At 41.2% G+C, this 19,755-nt stretch overlaps 2 protein-coding genes across 6 annotated transcripts; one reads left to right on the top strand and one right to left on the bottom strand.

The window, feature by feature from the left end:
* Positions 1–7: 7 nt before the first annotated feature.
* Positions 8–15,851, bottom strand: ccdc30 (coiled-coil domain containing 30). Of its 5 annotated transcripts, none has more exons than XM_069140238.1 (28): positions 15,765–15,851; positions 14,823–15,004; positions 12,445–12,627; positions 12,119–12,239; positions 11,649–11,839; positions 11,373–11,432; positions 11,134–11,196; positions 10,314–10,470; positions 9,861–9,932; positions 8,997–9,112; positions 8,795–8,907; positions 8,495–8,687; positions 8,155–8,253; positions 7,700–7,828; positions 7,418–7,555; positions 6,906–7,084; positions 6,427–6,694; positions 5,988–6,110; positions 5,374–5,544; positions 4,916–5,125; positions 4,203–4,360; positions 3,883–4,048; positions 3,211–3,332; positions 2,970–3,111; positions 2,653–2,789; positions 2,143–2,260; positions 1,606–1,670; positions 8–1,502 (listed from the first exon to the last, which is right to left on the bottom strand). In XM_069140238.1, the coding sequence occupies exons 2-28, from the start codon at positions 14,835–14,837 to the stop codon at positions 1,292–1,294; spliced, it is 3,720 nt and encodes a 1,239-aa protein (XP_068996339.1). In that variant the 5' UTR covers positions 14,838–15,004; positions 15,765–15,851; the 3' UTR covers positions 8–1,291. The 5 variants fall into 5 exon arrangements, with proteins under 5 accessions (XP_068996339.1, XP_068996340.1, XP_068996344.1 ...); XM_069140239.1 differs by having other exon boundaries at positions 11,373–11,426; XM_069140243.1 differs by lacking the exon at positions 9,861–9,932.
* A 717-nt stretch (positions 15,852–16,568) lies between these two features.
* Positions 16,569–19,705, top strand: emp3b (epithelial membrane protein 3b (MAM blood group)). The gene is made up of 5 exons (XM_069140913.1): positions 16,569–17,082; positions 17,985–18,072; positions 18,166–18,268; positions 18,373–18,513; positions 19,084–19,705. Exons 2-5 carry the CDS (start codon positions 17,995–17,997, stop codon positions 19,257–19,259), a joined length of 498 nt encoding a protein of 165 aa, XP_068997014.1. The 5' UTR covers positions 16,569–17,082; positions 17,985–17,994; the 3' UTR covers positions 19,260–19,705.
* Positions 19,706–19,755: the final 50 nt, after the last annotated feature.

Raw genomic sequence — 19,755 nt, 5'->3', positions numbered from 1 at the left:
AAGCATAACATTTGTAATTTATCTTTTATTTATGAAAATAGTTTTATGTTTAAAAAAATCTCTTACAAATACAACAAAAGTCAAAGTTTCCTATTTATCACAAGTCAGCTTCTATCTTTATCAAACAGGCTTTTTTTATGAGACGTATTCACGCAGCAGCAAGATAAAGTTCAACACTTCATCGTTTCAGGCACATTGAAGACACAACTGAAGATAATGGTTTCCATTGTGTGTAACTATTATTGATACAAAATAATAATAGTGGTATATGTCTTTAATACCATGTACACAGCACACGTGCCTCTCTACTAATGGCCTTTGTAGCTTAAGTACAAGTACTTCCTGACTGGAAACCTTTGAGGTTGACGGAAAATCTAAATAGACAAAGAACTCCTGTGGATGCTTTGATTTTCAGAAACTACAAGCAAAGTTGCACGTCGTAAATACTGAAGTGGCTGCACCGAGCAACCTTTAGGGGTGACCTACCTCAGAATGAAGCAGACATGAAATGGGTTCACAACATTTTAGATGTTATATATGATTTCAGTATGCATTGGCATCTGGGAAAAAATGCTGATGTGATTTTTTTTTTTTTTGACACGGGTAAAACTATAAATATACATCATTGACATTTTAGGCACTAAAACACTGCCAAGATTAAAAAAAAAAAAAAAAAAAAAAAAAAAAAAAAAACGGGAAAAAGGAAATCCATACTATTGATATCCTACTATTGCTTTCCCCTGCTACAACTTTCCAAATGTAAACACAAGTAAACTTCTTCTAAAGTGCTCAGTTTATACGAGTCTCATTCAAATATCCCTTCATGAAATGTCTATTTGATATTCACTGCACGAGCGTGAAGCACATTTTTTTCACCTATGTAAATTTACATAATAAACACCGTGACAATCATTTCCGTGAGCTTTCAACACATTTCACACAGTTGTGCACACATACGAAATTGTGCCATTTGTTTAGCTTCCAATTTAAATCTCACATTGCATCCTGTTTCCTTTCAAATATTCAAATAATAATATCTGATTGACAAAATACAGTTCTTACAAGCCAAACAAGAACCTGCTTTCAAATACAACAGAGATGTCACCCTGAGCAGAACTATAGTGGAAGGTCCCTTTCATTATTACTGTCTTTTAACAAGAATTATTTGCATTCTCTATATTATTCATTATTGTGGTGAAATTCTTGTCTGCAGTGTGAGTGGCAGCTGCTGTAGTGCAACCTAATACTGTTGCAAACAAAGGCAACAACCACACCGTTACCGTAGCACCTCTCATACCTGCTTATTGACATCAGAGCTCTCCTCTGTGCCTTCGGTGGAGGTCGGCGGAATCAATGGGGAGGTTAGATTCAGGTATCCTTGCTCTAAGGGATGGTGTGTGGGGAAAGGTGCCCGGGGGCCATCCACCATCACACGCTCACCCACCTTGGCACGACAGATAGCGTCCAGGATGTCCATTGGGTCACAGGCACCTGATGTCAGACTGATGACATGACAAAACAATGATGATATGCCAACCCGCAAAATTCAAATGCCAATCAATACATTATTTCAACAAACAATTAGTCATCTCAAATCTGCCTTACCTTAGCGCAGATTTATGCAAGATGCCATCACAGAGACTATCCGATTTGAGCCCTTTTTTGGCATTCTGTTGGGCATTTGAACCAATTATCAACAAAAACATCAAGGTTTTTTTATTACAATATAACAGGGGCATATCAAGCATTTTACATTAAGTTAGGTCGCTTCTATTACATTTAAACCATCAGTTGTGATAGAATTCACCTTTACCATTTACAGCAAAATGGCAAAAACCTACATTTGAAATGTTTCATAGCATATTAGTAATCTCAGATGGAGTAATAGGGCCACGTAAGGGGGGAAAAAAAAGCAGAGGAGCAAGATTTCTTTTATACAGAATTTTGAGAATAAAGCAGAAAATTTGACATCTCAACTTTGTTCTTGAAATCCAAAAGAAAAAGCAAAACATGTCCTCCTCTTGTTTTTTTTCCCCTTAATGTGAACCTACGGCTCTATTATACTAATCTCTTATGAGGTGAAAGAGTAAAGAATTGTGCGTGGCATGCCCCACTAAGGCATAAAGATGTGTACGGTTCTACCTCCAAACTGTAGAAGGACTGGACGTTCCTCAGGGCACGCTCTAAGGAACTGACTTGATTGGAGAGCTTCAGGGTTCGGTCCTGCAGTTGTCTATTCTCCACTTCCAAGACGTTGACCCTTGAACACATTAATGTTCACACTCACTCATAACTTAACAATTCACCCATATGTCCTTTATGTCCCCACTAACGTGGAGATTCATAACAGCTTAGGCTGACAACGAAGGACAAAAAGGAATATAAATAAAAACTTTAAGAGATAAATTTAGATCAAAGATTAGACTTCTTTTTATAGTATTCATTAAATACAACGGTTCATTTTTAGACAGCCGCAGTTTTGTATAGCTTTCATTCATTATTCATGTTATTTTTCTTTAACAATGATATTTTCTGCTGTTGGTTTAGAAATATCAATAAATGACAAAACAAATTTTATTTCATAACGTGCAAATTTCACACTGTCGTTTAGCAGGTATATGTATGTGTGAGAACAGTGATTTATTAGGATACCTGTGTTGGACTGTGGAAGCAGTCCTCATGCCTTTGCTGCCCATTTCCTCTGCCTCACTTATCTTCCGTAACAGTTCCCTCTTATCTCCCAAAAGCTTCTCATTTTCCTCCATCACTGTATGAATCCTCTCTTTCTCCTAAAGGCCACCGGTATGGGGACGAGAGAGAAAAAAAAAGAAAAGGAAACAGAGAGACTTTCTAAAATATTTTTCAAGCGCAAAGATCACTTGAGGAGTATTTAGACGTAAAGGGTCTTAGACAGCTTCGTGTGCGCACGTGTGTGTGTGCGTGTGCGTGTGCGTGTGTGTGTGTGAGACCTTATGTGAAAGGCTAGAGGCCAGCACCAGGTCATTCTCCAGTTTCTGGATGGTGCAGTCCCTCTGTGCTGTCACTTTAAGAAACACCTGCTTGGCCTGACACAGCTTGGTCTTGTGGTGATTCTGCTTTTCGTTGTACTTCCTGGTTGGTGGAGAAGAGGACATTAATAAAAGCAATGACTTCCTGCGACTCAATTATTACTATTTATTTGTATTTATACGTAATTGTTATGCGTCTTGCCTGACATGTGTGTCAAGTTGGAGGAGAACCTGCCGCAGGTCCCCCTGCAGTCTTTCACACTCCTGCTGACTGACCACCAGCCCCTCCTGCAGTCTGTGGCTTGACTTCTGGCTGTCTTTTGCCTGGAGGTCACAGAGAACACATACATTTCAATGTTTTTAATTATTGTTTATATACAATATATTACATAAATATACCTATGACAAACAAGCAGTCTAATATTTACAATACACTGTATAAACACAATATATTGCAGCTTAATGTCAAGACGGTGTACGCAGGTTAAAGATTGCATCAATCTGTTTGTGGAAATTTACTGGGTTGCAGACACTGACTGAAATCTTGACACAACTCTAAACCAGAAGTACAGATAAGGTGAGCGATCTCACAGAATGTACAAACAATGTTGTGGATATGAGTTGTCAGCACTGCTCACAGATAATTATCACTTTATATTACACTCCGGATGATAACTTTATCTTTGGGAGTACAAACCTTTCAAAATACGTCAGAAAAAACATCTGAGAAAAAAACACAGGCTGAAAACTCACCTGTGGATCCAAGTTGTGCTTCACATTTGCACAGAATTTTTGAAAAGATGTGACAGTTTCACCTCAATTTCACCTCAACCCTGCAGTGACATGTGACGAACTGTTGACCACCATTCCTCACCTCCTCTCTAGCCTTGCTGAGCTCAGCCTCCAGGATGGACAGGCGGGTGTCCAGCTGCTGGACACGGTGGCTCAGCTCTGCGTTTGTCCTGGTCAGCGAGGCCTCCTTCAGCCTCAGGGAACGCACCTGCTGCTGCAGCTCCTCCTCACGCTGCTCTAACAGCTTCCTGAGAAAGCAGTGGTAGAAAGAAAAGATGATGGAGGGAGGGTCAAAACTAGGTGACAGCTTTTACATAATTTGGATCACAACTGTGACCTAAAACTTAAAAAAAAAAAAGTTCATTATTGCCATACTACTAGCAGCCCTGCAATTTGTGTGACCTGGTGATGTGCTCCTCCTGCTGCTGGGCTCTCAGGGCTGACAAGGTGTCAGACAGATCCCTGCTGTCCCTCTCCATGCGGCTGCTCTCGCCGGCCCGAGCTTCCTCCACTCGCAGCTGGTGCTGGGCATTCTTTAGCTGCTGATGCAGCTCCAACACCTTTCATCACAGCAGAGCCACAGGTTTCACTCAGTGAGACAAACAAACTTGAGTTCCCAACCTCCCATTCATTTCCAGAGTGTGCCAGGATTTCCCAAAAAGGTCTGACAGAAGTAGTCTCTAAGGTTGGCAATTGGTGTCAGTATGCAGGTTTTCACTGGTAATGAGAACCCAAACAACAGAGGAGGAACTGTTGGGGCAAATCACTAAGAGTCTGTATCACAAGTTTAACTTTGTGTGAACTCGCTTCAATCGAACCTAAAATTGGCAACCAGAGATAATCATCTTAACAAAGCTGGTTAAAAAACAGGCCACTTAACGTTGGGATTACCTATTTGGGAAAGTTGTAATCAAAAATTAAAGCCAAACACATGTTGGATTGAAAAAAAACAAACAAACATGAGATTTAGATTTAACAGCAGAATTATAATAAAACTGTTTATTCCTGCGGAGGAATCAGGACTTTGCAGCAGCAAAACCCTGATCGCTAATATCTTTAACACAGTAGTGTGTCCGTGGGACCACCAGGCTACGAGTTGTTGCAGCAGAACTGACCTTCTTGTCAGCCACAATGAGCCGCGCCCTCTCAGCCTGCAGGTCCTCCTGCAGACTAGTGGTGGCGCTGCGGTTTGTGCAGTTACGTGCCAGGTCGAGTTCCAGGTCCCTGATTTTCTGCTGCTGACGTTCACACTCAGCCGCCTGAGTTTGGACTTTCTGCTCCACGTGGACCAGCTTGGTCTGGACCTGCTTCAGCTCTGCACAAAGCTACAGGAGACACAAGAGTGATCAGAGCATGGACACAAAAACAAAGGCTATACCACCAAAATAAAAACTTTAAGCCATTTATTCTATATACTGTATGTCTCAGCCGTCGAACTTTACGTTACAGTTACACATTTCCTCATGACGCTTTTACAGGGAAGTGACTAAGACTAAGTGACTAAAATGATGATTAGGTGGTAAATGTCAGAGGCATTCAGGGAATTCCAAATGTGCTGCAATTAAGTGTCAACCTTTAGCTTTTCCTGCTCCAGAAGAGTGTTGTGTCTCTTCAGGTCCATGTTCTTCTCCTTCTCGTAGCGCAGCTCTCTCTCTGCCGAGGTGAACAGGCTCTGGGCCCTCTGCAGGTCTTGCTTCATCTGTTTAGCCTCCTCTGCCTTTTGGTTCAGCATTGAGTCCTGGGACTGAAGATGGGAACAGTGTTGGGATGTTTATGCTAAAAGGAGTACAGATGACTGCAGGTAGCCAAGAGTCCCCAGCTAAGATGTTCGTGGCTGCTATGAATTATTAAGCAAACCCCGTGTGCCCTCCATAATTCTAATAAAGAGTCACATTCTATTAAAAGCATGCAACATCGCTGAAACAGTGAGACGTACAGCTTGCATCAATCAGCATTTGTTCTGTATTTAAATGAGAGGAAGATGGCATGCTAACATAAAAACTTTTGAATGTTTTCGTTCATATTATTGTCACGTCATTCAGATCTGTGATGTTACTCAGATCAGGTCAAATTCAGCAACATGAAAAACTAATTATACAATAAACTGAAAAACAAAAATACTGAATGTAAAGGAAGTAAACTGCAGAAACAACATGGTTGTTGAGGATGTGTTACGATCATATGTACCTTGACACGTGCCTGAGCCTCGTTGACCTGAGCCTGAAGGGCCATTTGGTGCTGAGAGGACAGCTGCCGCTCTTCCCCCAGCTTCCTCTGCAGATGATTCAACTCCTGCTTCAAATCTGAGAGCTATGAACACAACACACGTACATATGAATCATATATGATCTTGGCAGAGGAAATTCCCTTTTCTGCTTGCCTTCGTTCACAAGTAAGTTAAGGGTAAAGGTCAGTTATAGAAAAGTGTCCTCGTCCCTTACTCAGGAACGCCAGAGCTGAACAGCTGTACTTTGATCTGAGCTGTAACATTGAAGGAGATTCACCCTCCGCTATCTATCAATCTATATCGCCCAAATTTCTGAACATATAAACATCTCATATATTAACGTCTTAAAAGAGGATTTAATGTGAGCCTTTTAACCCTTCCCAAAGGTACCAGTCCTACCTGATCCAAGCACTCATCCTTGGTCTTCTCCACTGGACTAAGTCTAGAGTCTGTATGAGCTGTATGCAGTTCAGGCTTCTGGCTTCTACTAAGTGCTTCCTTTGTCAAGGATAGCTGCTCTTGATGCCACTGGAGCAGCTTGTTGATGCGCTGTATCTCCAGCTCCAGTCTCTCTCTTTCCCCACCAGCTGTCAGCTTCTCCTGAACACTGGAGCTTAGCTCGGCCTGGAGCTCTGCCATCTGCAGCCGCTCAGAGGACATCTCAACCCTGGAAAATGTGCGAGTATATGCAAATCAAGTAAGCTGCAGTGTTGTAGCCTTATCTTGAGCCATGAAAAAAAAAATATTGTAAAAATAAACCAGCTACAGCAGAGCTATCATTGTTCCTCCCAACACTGATCTATGTCAACCCACGTATCTCAAAAATACTACGCATGAAGCAGCACTGTTTACACTCTGAAATCTGAGCTGAAAACCACCTCAGGGTGTTATGTGCTGTCCGGAGGCTGCTGAGTTCAGCGGTCAGCCGGTCGGCCTGCTCCTGCAGCTGCTCGACCTGAAGCCTGTTCCCTCTCAGGTCCTCCTGGGTCTGGTTACTGTCCTTGGAGCGTTCCAGCTCGCTCTGGAGTCTGTTGTGGGCACGCTCCATCTGAGCCACCTGACAGCCACAGCCAGAAAGATGGTGAGAAACTCTACTGTCAATTCATAACAACATAATTATGTTTGTTGACATGTGGTCAGGCTTATTTAGATTTGTTGACACTCAATATACAGTATTTTCATCTTATGTTTACATGTTTCCATTTGATATGCATTCAAGCTGGGATGTCCACAGTATATTTAAAATGTTTCATTCCGATTTAAATACTTCCTCTTATTTATAATCATTTACTTCTGTAGAAGGAATCTTTTTGACAGTTTCATCATGGTCAAAATGACTCCGATTCAAGATGTCATAGAGACAAAGCAGACATAAAAAAAATAAACCAACCTTTTCCTCCAGAACTGCTTTTTCCCCCTTGACTTGGGTAAGGCTCTTGATAAGCGTTTTCCCCTGTTGGCATTCTGTCTGAAGGCTGTTGACCTCAAGTCTCAGTTTCTTTAGCTCCCGCTCACCTATCTGCAAAGCCTTTGAGAATGGGAGAGTAATACCGTTTTTGTGTCATTTTAAATAAAACGTTAATTCTTTACATCAGGGCTAAACTTCTCAAACTGTAACATGAATTCCACACGGTTGTATAGCTGTGGTGTTGTTGCTTCGTGTGATTTTTACATCCTTGTCTTTTTTGAGGGCAGACTGAGCAGCATTGAGGTCTAACTCCAGCTGTTTCCTCCAGTCCTTCTCCTCAGTCAGACGAGCCTCTAGCAGGGCCAGTCTCTCCTGGCTGCTGTCCCGTAAGTGCTTCATACACGGAGAAAGGAGAGCACAAAGCATTTACAGGATGCATTGAGCCACTGAATTCACACTGCTGATAGGACAAGAAAGTAAATGGATTTACACATTTATTGGCTTGTTGCCACTCCTAAATGCCAAAACCAATTAAAACACACTTTATGCTACATTTAAAGCAGTATTACTCTTCTTTCTGCTTCAGGGGGACCTTTTAATGATCACAGATATTTGTTTAAATTTGAGTACAAGCCACAATGTTCTACATTGTTTACTCCCTAATGTGAAAAAATTAAAGTGGAAGCATTAATAATATTAAAAAGTGATTAATTTCTTACCAAATGTAAGAAGGACTCTGTTGATTTGACCTCTTCTCCATTTTTTTGCATTTTTTCTTGCGCATCCTGCTTCTTCAGCTCGGCCTCCAGGCTTTTGATCTGCGTGGCCAGTTTAGATTATTACCCAGCCATAAGAAAGATGACTGTTTTCAGTACCAAATTCTACTTTGTGTGTTCTTCTAGTTAAAGACATACATTTATTTAAATGTCTGTCAAACGGGCTGTCTTCTTTGAGAAATGTTCCTGAACCCAGTTAGTTATTAGGTAAATTATCCATCCTTTATCAAGTTAAAAAAAAATATGAAGCGATGTCGAGTAAGAATTCAGTTCTGCTCGTTACCCTCCTGTGGAGTCCCTCCAGTTCTCCATCATGACGATGCCTCTCCTCTTTGCTGGCGTTCTGGGTCTCTCCCATCAGGGCCTCCAGCTCCTCGTTCCTCTCCTCCAGCTCATCCTGTTGCTTGCGTAGCCTCTGCAGTTGCCGTTGCAGCTCTCTCACCTGCACAAGCCCGTCCTCCACCGCCTCATGACACCTAACAGAGAACAATGGTGATTAAGGGGTAAGTACTTTTGATGATGTCGACTTAAATGTGTCACGTTGTTATCCATGATGTGGTTCTTGAAGAATTAATGCATTTACCGTTTGTGAATGTGATCCTTTTCTTGAGCTGACAAGGCAGACGGAGTGTTTTGTGGTTCACTGCTAATACTCTTTCCCTTTTGATCCTCTTTGGCGTCTTCATTCATTGTTAACTGAACAAACAAAACACCAGACAATGCAAAGCTGCTGCAACAACTTTTATGAGTTTAAATTTTCATAACGAAATTCAGTAAATGCCAACCTGGTCCAGAAGATTCTTCTTTTCAGACTCTACAACACGCACTTGCTCCCTCAGAGCTTTGTTCTCAGCATCCAGTTTTTCATTTTGCTCTTTGGCTCTCTGCAGATTCAACATATCTGTGGAGAGACAAAACCATGACCATGGAGTTTGAAAACATAAGTACATTTCACATGAAAATTTATATTTTTCTCTCTCGTTTTGCATTTTCAAATTCAAAACAAAGTTTTACACACGCGCACTGTATTAAATAATTATGAAGATAATACCTACACTGGACGATTACTGTTAAGGGCAGATGATCAGTTTGTCCAGAATAATGGATTTGTTGAGAAACTTGAGTTTAAAATTAACTTATTTAGTCCCAAAAGAAAATCACAGTCAATAAAACCTACATGATTTATAGTTAGGACTAGATTTAAATTTGTGTCTTTTGATATCCATCTGGTTATTTTATGGTGTTTATTTTTATGATTTCCAATAATGCCAAATTATAAGGGAAGTACAAAAGTTGTGTAATTAAATCAACTTCCTAGTCAGGTACTGCAGTGTGTCTCTACCAGTAACTTATATCCACATTGATTGAATCTAGACAAATAAAGAAATACAAAATACCAACAAAAAAAATAATCGGTTTTTGAACATTATATCAGTTGCTAGGTGTGTAATTAATCTGTACGTGAAGGGCTGTTGAATAATTTAAAAAAGAAAATGTAATCACAACACATTAAATACAACTAAAAATCAATAGTTACAACCTAAACCATAAATATATAAACACTATCCAACCTTACTGGTACAAACCAAATTTTAGCCAGCCAGCATTTTAGAATAGTAAACTAAAGTTCACACTAGAAAATGTCTCACCACAGTGTTTCAGTTTGTCCAATTCCCTCCTCAGGTTTTCTACTTCTTGAACAGTTCCTTGAAGCTCAGACCCTAAAATTATAACCATAGTTGTAATTCTATAAAGCATAATAGTCACTAATATGTACTTACATAAAGAACACCGATTACTAAGTGAAATGAAAAGTGAAGTATATTAACCAAATCTTTGACCTGATGATGAGTAACAAGTAACTGATAACTCATTAAAGGAAGACATGACAGCCACTCTGCACAACAATACATTTTAAAGTTCAGAGACAACAAGCTGGCTAGTTAATTGAATGGAGCTACAAGTAGAAATCTGGGCCTTCAGGATTGGGCCGTTTTCAGTGCTTATGCAATACAAAATTGTCCAGGCACATGTAGTCTATAAAACATCACAACCAAAATATTTTTTTCAAGGCATGCATACTGTAGGTCTTGTCAACATACCACTTGGGTCTAGGTTGTTGTTTTTGGCAGCATCCAGCTCATTGGTGAGTCTGCGAATATCCTGATGAGCCATCGCCAACCTCCTAGACGCCTCTTCCAGGTCCCGTTCCAGCCGCTGCCGCTCATTTCGCTCTCTGGAAATCTCTTCATTACGGGCCTAACGTATAAAGAACGAGGCATGGATGGTTAGAATAACAGGAGAAAAGCAGGAAAGAGGTTTGGTAGTTAAGACTGGAAATGCAAGTGACCCAACATGCAGTTGTAAGAGACATGCATTTTGAGGCTGACATTCATCATCATTGAAGGCCTGGAAATGAGCAGGGAGAATTATTACAATCTTATATTTCAGCATTTACCCGCATAGAGAAACCAGTGGGACAAAAAGAACACATGCTGTTTGTTACCTGTCATGCCATTACTGCTCATCTGCAAGAGATAATATTCTTTAAATCAGTTTTTTTGTGTATATTTGACAGTAACAGTAGAAACAGAAAGGAAATGATTGAGGTGAATAGAGTATGACATGCAACAAAGGTCCATCCAGCAGGGAGTCAAACTGTGGACATTATGTCGTATGCACTTTAACTGTTAGGCTCAGAGGACACCACTAGAAAATTACATTCACAGATGTGGTAGTGAAACAAGCAGGGTTGTCTGCATCATTGTGGTCATGCAGATATTAAGGCACATCCGTTAGCGTGGAATGTATTTTAAAAAGCTTCATCCCTTTGAAACAAACCAGTGATGCCGCAGTTACGTTCTTTATCACAACACCAGTGTTAGTGACTTAGTTAGTATAAACTGTGTAGTGTAAACCTACAGGGGTAATATTGTGTTTGCTCTGACCAGACCTGCGCAGGCCAAACAGCTTCTTCCAGGGACTCTGGGATGAACAGAGGGAAAACCAGTGTGTGCAGAATCACAACAGACACTATATAACCATCAGCCTGTACCCTCTGTGAATTAACAAAACTATGTTGTTCTTTTATACAAACATAGTTAAACATGGAATTCATTCAGACTTGTAACTCAGCCAGAGCAAAATGAGAGACACCTCACCTTCGTCATGTTATCTATGGCCTTCTGCATATCATCCCCCATCATATGGCGAATCTGCTCCTGTCAAGGTGTCACAAAGAGACAGAGACTCACTTAACCACATTTATACGTTACCTGCATGTTCCCTGGATAGTTAACCGTTACATATCACGAGTACTATGTACGATATTAGCTGCCAAAGCATTTCAAAAGACACTTGGGTGGCTTGTTTCCATTGAAGACCTGACATTCAGAGGAAATGCAACAGTCCCCGATGCATGTAGGTCAGCTCTTTACCTGGTGGTCGTCCTCCTTTAAGTTGCCAGTGAGACTATGATTCTCCTGTCTCCTCTCAGCGGCCTCCAGCCTTTCTAGCAGTGTGGCTCTCTCCACAAGCAAGTAAGCCACCTGCTCACTGGGGCTGCTCAAGCCCATCTCCCCAAGGTCCTCCTGAACCAACATCTCTGCCAGCTCCTTGCTCTGAATCTCTGGAAGAAAAAAGGAATTTCCTCGGGTCACTAGTTTGTTTAGAAAGATTTTGAAAGAACATTTTAGACAAGATAACTCTCTGTGCCTGCATGCACACGAGTTCATATCCAAATCAGAGAAATTATGGTTTGGTATAAATTATTTTATAACATTCATGGAAAGTAAAAAATGTCAGCTGAGGTTTGTTTGAAATACTCCAATTAGGAGATCTGGTAACTCAGGCTTGGCTACAACCCAAAGCAAAAAATGCTAACGCTGAACAGTTGCACTGATTTCACCTTGTTGGTGTCTGATCTGGAGAAGCTCGTGTCGCAGTTGTTCATTGTCTCTCTCATAGTCTGCAGTCAGACACTCACGCTCTTCCAACAGCCCACGAATATGTGCCACATAGCTCTCCACCTGACAAAGTCACAAAAAAACAGAATAATACCATTTTGAGAAATTGTCATTGTCCTGTACCCTACAGCTCTTTAATGTGTCTATAGCTTCAAAGAAGAGGAGACGACACTATACGTTGTGAATTATTGGGAATTGGTTAGGTCAAAAAAAGCTGTGACACTGTTGGGACATTTGGTGAACTGAAAACACCAAAGAAGTGTCTCACCTCCTTCATCTCAGTGGCCTGCTGCGTACGTAAGGTCTGCAACTCCTGGTTGGTTGACTGTAGCTTTGCCTCCCTGCTGAGCAGCTGCTGCCACAGGTGGCGCTGCCGCTCCTCCACTCCGGCCTCTGGTGGCAATCCATCCTCCTGAAGCCGCCTAGAAATCTGGTCCTGCTCCGACCACAACTGAAGAATCAGGGGAGGAACTGAGTGTCTTGTAACCAGCTATTGAGGATGCTTTTTCTTTTTTTACCCCCACATTTGTATCATAATGCAGTTATTGTTAAAAAATTTTGTCATCTCTCTATGCTGTTCTTCTCCCTCCCATAGTTTTGTGCTTTTTACTTCAGGTATCACAGGTTGCATATTTGTGATCTTCAATAATCGGCGACACCAACCAGCCCAACGTTTAATGTGTGTTGTGTCTCTATGCTGTTCTTTTCTCTTTTCTCAATCATTTCAAATCAATATGATATTACATCAATATGATATTACATTACATTACCACCAGATCCTTATTTCCTCCCTTCAGGACCTCGGTGTCTCAGGCTCTGCCCTCTCCCTGTTCTCATCCTACCTCAATGACCGCACCTACCGAGTAATCAAGGATCTGTGTCTGAACCTTGTCCTCTCACTACGGGTGTCCCTCAAGGCTCCGTCCTGGGTCCCTTCCTCTTCTCTCTGTACACCAACTCTCTCGGCTCTGTCATTCACTCGCATGGCTTTTCCTACCACAGCTATGCTGATGACACCCAACTGATCCTCTCTTTTCCCCGATCTGAAACACAGGTAGCCGCACGAATCTCTGCCTGTCTGACTGACATCTCTCAGTGGATGTCCTCACACCACCTGAAAATCAACCTCGACAAGACTGAACTGCTCTTCCTTCCGGGGAAAGACTCTCCCACCCTCGACCTGACTACTACCTTGGACAACTCTGTGTTATCCCGACCCTGACTGCTAGGAACCTCGGCATGACACTCGACAGTCAACTCTCTCTTACTGCCAACATCACTGCAACAACAGGCTCTGGTCCAGGCTCTGGTCCAGGTTCTGGTCCAGGCTCTGGTCCAGGCTCTGGTCATCTCACGTCTGGACTACTGTAACTCCCTCCTGGCAGGTCTACTTGTTAGCGCCATCTGACCTCTGCAGCTCATCCAGAACGCCGCAGCTCGACTGGTCTTTAACCTCCTAAATTCTCTCCCACTACTCCTCCTCCTCCTCATCCTCCTCATCCTCCTCCTCCTCCTCCTCCTCCTCCTCCTCCGCTCCCTTCACTGGTTACCAGTAGCTGCCCGCATCCGTTTCAAGACATTGGTACTTGCGTACCGTGCTGCGAACAGATCGGGTCCAGTCTACATCCAGGACGTGGTCCAACCTTACATCCCAGCCCGCTCCCTCCGCTCGCTTCTACCAATCAGCTTGTTGCTCCTCACTGAGCTAAACACTCTACAAAATCACGACTGTTTGCTGTCCTGACTCCTAAATGGTGAAATGAGCTCCCCAGGACAGCAGAAACTCTGTACATCTTCCACCACAAACTAAAAACACACCTCTTCAGACTTTACCTTGAACAGTAGAACTTTAGTAGCACTGAAAATGCATCTTACTGATAGAACTTTGTAGTTTGGCTTTCTGGAAGAAATTGTATTTTCTTGATTCTTGTTGTTCTGGTTTTGTACCCTCATGGTTGAAATGCACTTATTGTAAGTCGCTTTGGATAAAAGCATCAGCTAAATGAAATGTAATGTAATATGACAGCTAACTAACTTATTAACAAAACTGGTCGACATCAAGGTTGTCAGTCTTGCTGAAAACTGATCTGTTAACAGACACACAGCGTCAGAGTGGCATGCCACCACTAAACACCTGTTGCAGAATTCAATACTGTACTTTGTAGGACTTGTAACCTGAGCAGCACCTGTGCAGCCTTCAGATGACTCTGTCAGGCTGCCACGGCTCCAACAACATGCAGCCCACTGTCACAGGCTAGGCATCAGTTCTTATGTGCCTGTTGTACTTAAACATCACTACGATCTATGAGCCTGTGAAATAAATGGCTCAAAGATCAGACACAAATTACAAACACCATCCTAAAACTGTGGTTTTGTTATATCAATGGATGCGAGATAAACTATATTGTCACCAACAGCCACTGTTGCATGTAAATCAACAGTTTTTTACATTTACCTAAATCTGTTAAATTGAACACAAATTAAAAATGCCAGCAGATACTGCAACCAGAGAGGGGTGGGGGGGGACCTCGGAGAAAAACAACACTGTCACAAACTGTGTAGCCTAAAACAATAATAACACTTTATTGTGTACAAAGCATCTAAACAGTGACTGGCACTGCTGCGTTTGTGAGGAGTGAGTGTTACCTCTTCATGATCCATTGTCAAGCGTTAAGTTTGGCAAAGCTGCATCTGTGAGTGATGAACTTTCTCCTTAGGGGTGGAAATACTGATCTCGAAGAACAATCCTGACGACACAGTGTCCCACAGAAAACAACTCATTGTGACTGTAATCCATCCGGGACCACGTCTGGTGTCCTTGACTTTAACTGCAAAACAAAAATAAGATGAAACTGTTCAGAACAATGCTGTCAAGTCATGTTAGGACGTGCAGTCACAAGCTGAGAGCTTCCCTACATCAGCCTCATACGGTTTAACAACTAAGACACATTACATCTGATTAGCTCCGTTTGGTCTGTTGCTTTGTCTTAAATTAATATTTTAACATAAACATTCAAGTTAACAGTTCTTGCGCCTGAGCTTCCCCTCCTGCATTTGGGAGTGATGCAATTAGCAACATGATTAATACTTATTCCCTGCATTGTAGACAGTGCCACTAGTTGTTTTTTTTGTATCTTTAAGAGTGACTACTTTCACTTAATTAAAATCTGTTTCCCCTGTTGGCTCAGCGTTGTTTCCAAAATGTCTGACGAGGAGGAGCAAACGAGAGGTTTAGTAGGACAGCAGCCGCTTTGGCCAAGCTCCCTGCTAACCACATATTTGTTATGAAAACGGGATTTGTTAATAAACTGGCAACTAACCCAACCCGACAAATGTGACTCCCCGCCGTGTTCGCTAGTTAGCAAAGTTAGCTCCAAAGTTACCACAGCATACTTAACATTACGCTGACGCTAGCTCGCTAACAGTAGCCGTAGCTTTTCTTTTTTTTTTTCCCAGTGGCCGTTTCGCAGCAACCGGTTGGACTCCGTTAAGGACTTCGTTGTGATATCTCAGGACTCCTGTTTAAACCCCAGCGTCTCCAGGGCGGTGAAGCTGAGCGATGCATTGCACAGTAAAAGTTGTACCCACCTTTCAAAGAGTAACAGCGAAAGGAAAGCCCAATGCTGCCGACAGGCGTGGCGGAGTGGATTGGCTTCTGCTGGCACCTAGGCAACGGACCGTACCATCCAGACGAAGCAGGGGACAATCGATCAGGAAAGGTCGCAACCAATCAACTGCGGTGCTTGTGTATTATTATTATTATTATTATTATTATTATTATTTTTATTGGTAAAATAATATCCCAAGGAATATTGTTGTTGTAAATAACAACTGTTGTAAATAAAGTAATCACTCCAAGGAGATTATCTAATCGGGATAAGGTTCACCCAGGGATTTAGCCCAAAATGAAGTTTATGGCAATTGAACGACCTTAAAAAATTGTTTAGTTTTTGTCAATCAGGCAACTCAAAAAAGGTAATCTGTCCAAATCATAGAGGTTTTAATACATGCTATCCTAATCAGTGTCATTCTTTATTCACTGTCAGTTCATATTGCTTTGATTAAGATTTTCTCATTAGTCACTAGATGTGAACAGCAGATGGCGACCAACTGTTTTCTTTATTCCTTCTGGAAGTTGAACGAACAGAATTGTGTTTAGCACTTAACTCAATTACCTTTTTTCATAGGCCAATTATTATTATTATTATGATAATATATACACAGGCTATATATAATCATTTACCTCTAAAATAAAAAACAATGCAGAGATAAGTTTACAAGAGTTTTTTTCTCTTTTCATTTAATTTCTCTCTTCTTTAAATTTTTTTTTTTTTTTTAAATCTATATGTATGTGTGTAACTGGTGATTTAAAAATGTGCGCGTTAATTTGTTGTTTTGCTCTCACCTCAGTTTCACCCTAACACAAACTACGGCATGTTTGGAAGGAGTATCCCGCCCATATATCCTCTATGTTTGACCAGTACTCCCTTAAAAAACTAATTATGTTCTTGTGCAGAAATGGGAGTCATGTTGCAGCAGTGTATTTATTTTCTATATCTGCTCTAACGTGAATGGATGAGGGATAGTAGCACTTTAAGTGTACTGTTTACAGAAGAAATCTTTTCATGTGGTTTTATGTGCCTCTGCCAATGGGTGGGTCTCAGCTGAAACTTTTTTTGGATGGTGATGCACTGATGGATTGTGAGGCAGAGCAAGAGGGAGCTCTGTTCTGCACGGAGGAAATGGGCGTTCTCCTTGGAAACTTTGCACTGAATGACTGAAAAAGTAAAGGAGGTGTGGCAAAGCTAGAAAAGAGTGGACCACCAAGTGGGGAACGATGTTGTAGAGTGGTGAAGCCGCTCCTAAGCTGCTGAGGTCTGATTCAGGGGAACAAGCAATATTTAGGGTAAGTGGATATTTCTTTGATTTTTCATGGTAATTCAGTAAATGTACTGTAAAATCATGGCTCCACCAGATTCGTTTTTTAAGAGAAAAGGTCACCCTTGCATCACTCCTCCTTCCAACTGAGAGAGGAATGAATATGTATCAAATTGTGCCTTTAACAGATGTTTCTACTACTTGTTTTAACAATATTTCAAAAGAAGATAAAGATCATGTCAGAAACTTTCTTTTGAAGATGTGTATTTTTTGGGGGGTTACTCGAAATCCTCATTTTCACAGAATTTGTTTAGATTTACACAGACCTCTTCATCCTGTTTCTTATTCCCCTGCATCTCGTCTGTTTTGTCTCACTGAGTGTCTCTTTATTGTGAACTGAAATTACTCGCACTGCATGACAATGTCAAATATCTGTGTAAGACGACAGGCTTTTCTTCTTATTTGAATTTCATCTGAGTTTACAAGCAGAGGGACTTTAATGAAATCCAAATGTAAGCTGAATTACAGACTGTTAACCCTTCATGATGAAAAATAAACATCCATTCAGAAGGGTAGAGAGGTTAACTGGGTAAATATTTTGGTACTATTTAGATTTCAGTGGGTCCGCCCAGGTTTTTTGCCAGCGTCCTGAACGATGGCAACACACGGGCCAGTCAAGGAGAAGTTTTCAAAATACCTCATTGCACTCTCTTTTGAAGCGTGAGCTTATGTAACACAGAGTATACTCTGTTCAGCTCCTCACATTTTCCATTTATATGTTTCAAGGCAAAACAGGAAAGTTACCCAGCACAGGATTTTCACAGTGGAACTGACAAACACATTAAATTGACCACGCAACATTTCCTTGCTGTACTCTTGGATGCAGTCATTCAGGAATACTAAATTTAAACTTTTGTGTGCTTTTGACAGGGATTTGAAAATGGCATACCTGCTTATGTTTGTCACCCTGCTGCATCTCATCACACTGGCTATGCTGTTCATTGCCACCATGGAGAAGGTAATAGTCGTAGTTAGGATGTCGTGTTTGTTCATTTTCACTTATTTCATAAGTGTAACATATCTAACTATGATGTGTAATTCCTCTTCAAAGTCCTGGTGGGTGTGGGAGGGCATGGAAAACTCAGACCTATGGTACAACTGTAGGTTTGACAACGCCACAGGAACGTGGTTGTGTGCATCCACCAAAGAAACAGGTTTGGAATAATTTCATTTTGTGTTACCTGATTTTTAATAATAAAAAAAGAAGGTAATTATGACTGGCTTTTTTTAAATGGTTTTAAATGGCTTCCTCCGTCAGAGTGGCTTCAAGCAGTGAAGGTCCTGATGGTTCTCTCAGTGGTCTTCTCCTCGGTCTCCTTCCTGGTGTTCCTGGGTCAGCTGTTCACCATGTCTAAGGGGGGACTCTTCTACTTCACTGGACTGTGTCAAGTCTTTGCAGGTAACAGTGGAGTGAAACAATGTGCCATCGACGTGTCTTTGTGTGATTAGGCCTTCAGAAAAGTATGAAACTTGCAAACTTAGAAGGGAAGCAGATGGCGGGAAAATAAGTTGAATGTTTGGAGACCAGAGCCTTTTTATTTAAGGTACAGCACACCTAAAGAATTGCTCTTCTCAAGTGCAATGGTTTGACTGGATGTCAAACCATTGCACTTGAGTACTTGCAGTACTTTAAAGTATTTGCAGGAAATATTTGTCACTGTCCCTGTGGTTTATTTTTAAGCTGAATGCACCAGAAGCCCATTATGATTTGAAATGGGCCTTTAATGGCAAATCTGCAATCAAAGTCACATATTGTTTTTGTGTCAACATTGACTGAGTTACATCAACAGTGGCACAGAGTTTGCAGATTTTCCTGCAACACAAGTCTAAAAATGTTTTCATGTATTGACATGGATTTCTATTGTTTTTCATCCCCCCCTGTATACAGTATGTTGTTGTTGTTGCTATCATTTGTATATGAAATAATTGATAGGTAAATGAATTGAGGCTTTTTTTGTTTTTTCTTTAGGCCTGATGACCTTTTCTGCAGCTCTCATCTACACATTACACAACAAGGAAATCCTTCCAGACTCCAAAGAACTGACTCCAGGACACTTTGGCTACTGCTTCATCCTGGCCTGGGTGTGTGTCCCTTTGTTGCTGTGTAGTGGAGTCATATACATCCACCTGCGTAAGAAAGAGTGACCAGAAAAAGGAAAACAACACCAGAACTTCCTTTTTATCAGAAATGTTCATTTTGCAGGAGTCACAAATACCTATGTTATGATGCGTGTGTGCTCAGGCTTCAGCTAATGTGCCTGTCTTTTTTTTTTATATTTGTGTGTACATGCATCCTGGAAGAAAACATTAGGACACAACAGGCTATATCACGATCTTAGAATCCTTTATATCAGTCAGTTATGGATTGCCCTCTGTTTTAAGACATTTGAACTTTTTAGCCAATTGTTGTGTTGACCAAGGGAGTACCAAAATACCAAAACAGCATATATCTTTTATTAGTAATGTACAGTGTATGAGGCAATCGAATGGCTTTTATTTTCCTCCCCCCCACAGCAAACTGGAAATATTTATTTTTGTACCTCAAACTGATATGTAGAATGTGTTTAATAGTTCCCTTAATAAATATCACACAAAACAGAAGACTTGTAGTCCTTGTGAAATGGTATAATCCATTGGTGTG

Source organism: Embiotoca jacksoni, unplaced genomic scaffold (assembly GCF_022577435.1).
Source record: "Embiotoca jacksoni isolate LCO1_2020_lvr unplaced genomic scaffold, fEmbJac1.0.p SCAF_9, whole genome shotgun sequence".
Classification (NCBI taxonomy): Eukaryota; Metazoa; Chordata; class Actinopteri; family Embiotocidae; genus Embiotoca; species Embiotoca jacksoni.
Note: the sequence above shows the minus strand (reverse complement) of the source record. Positions and strands in the feature narration are given on the sequence as shown.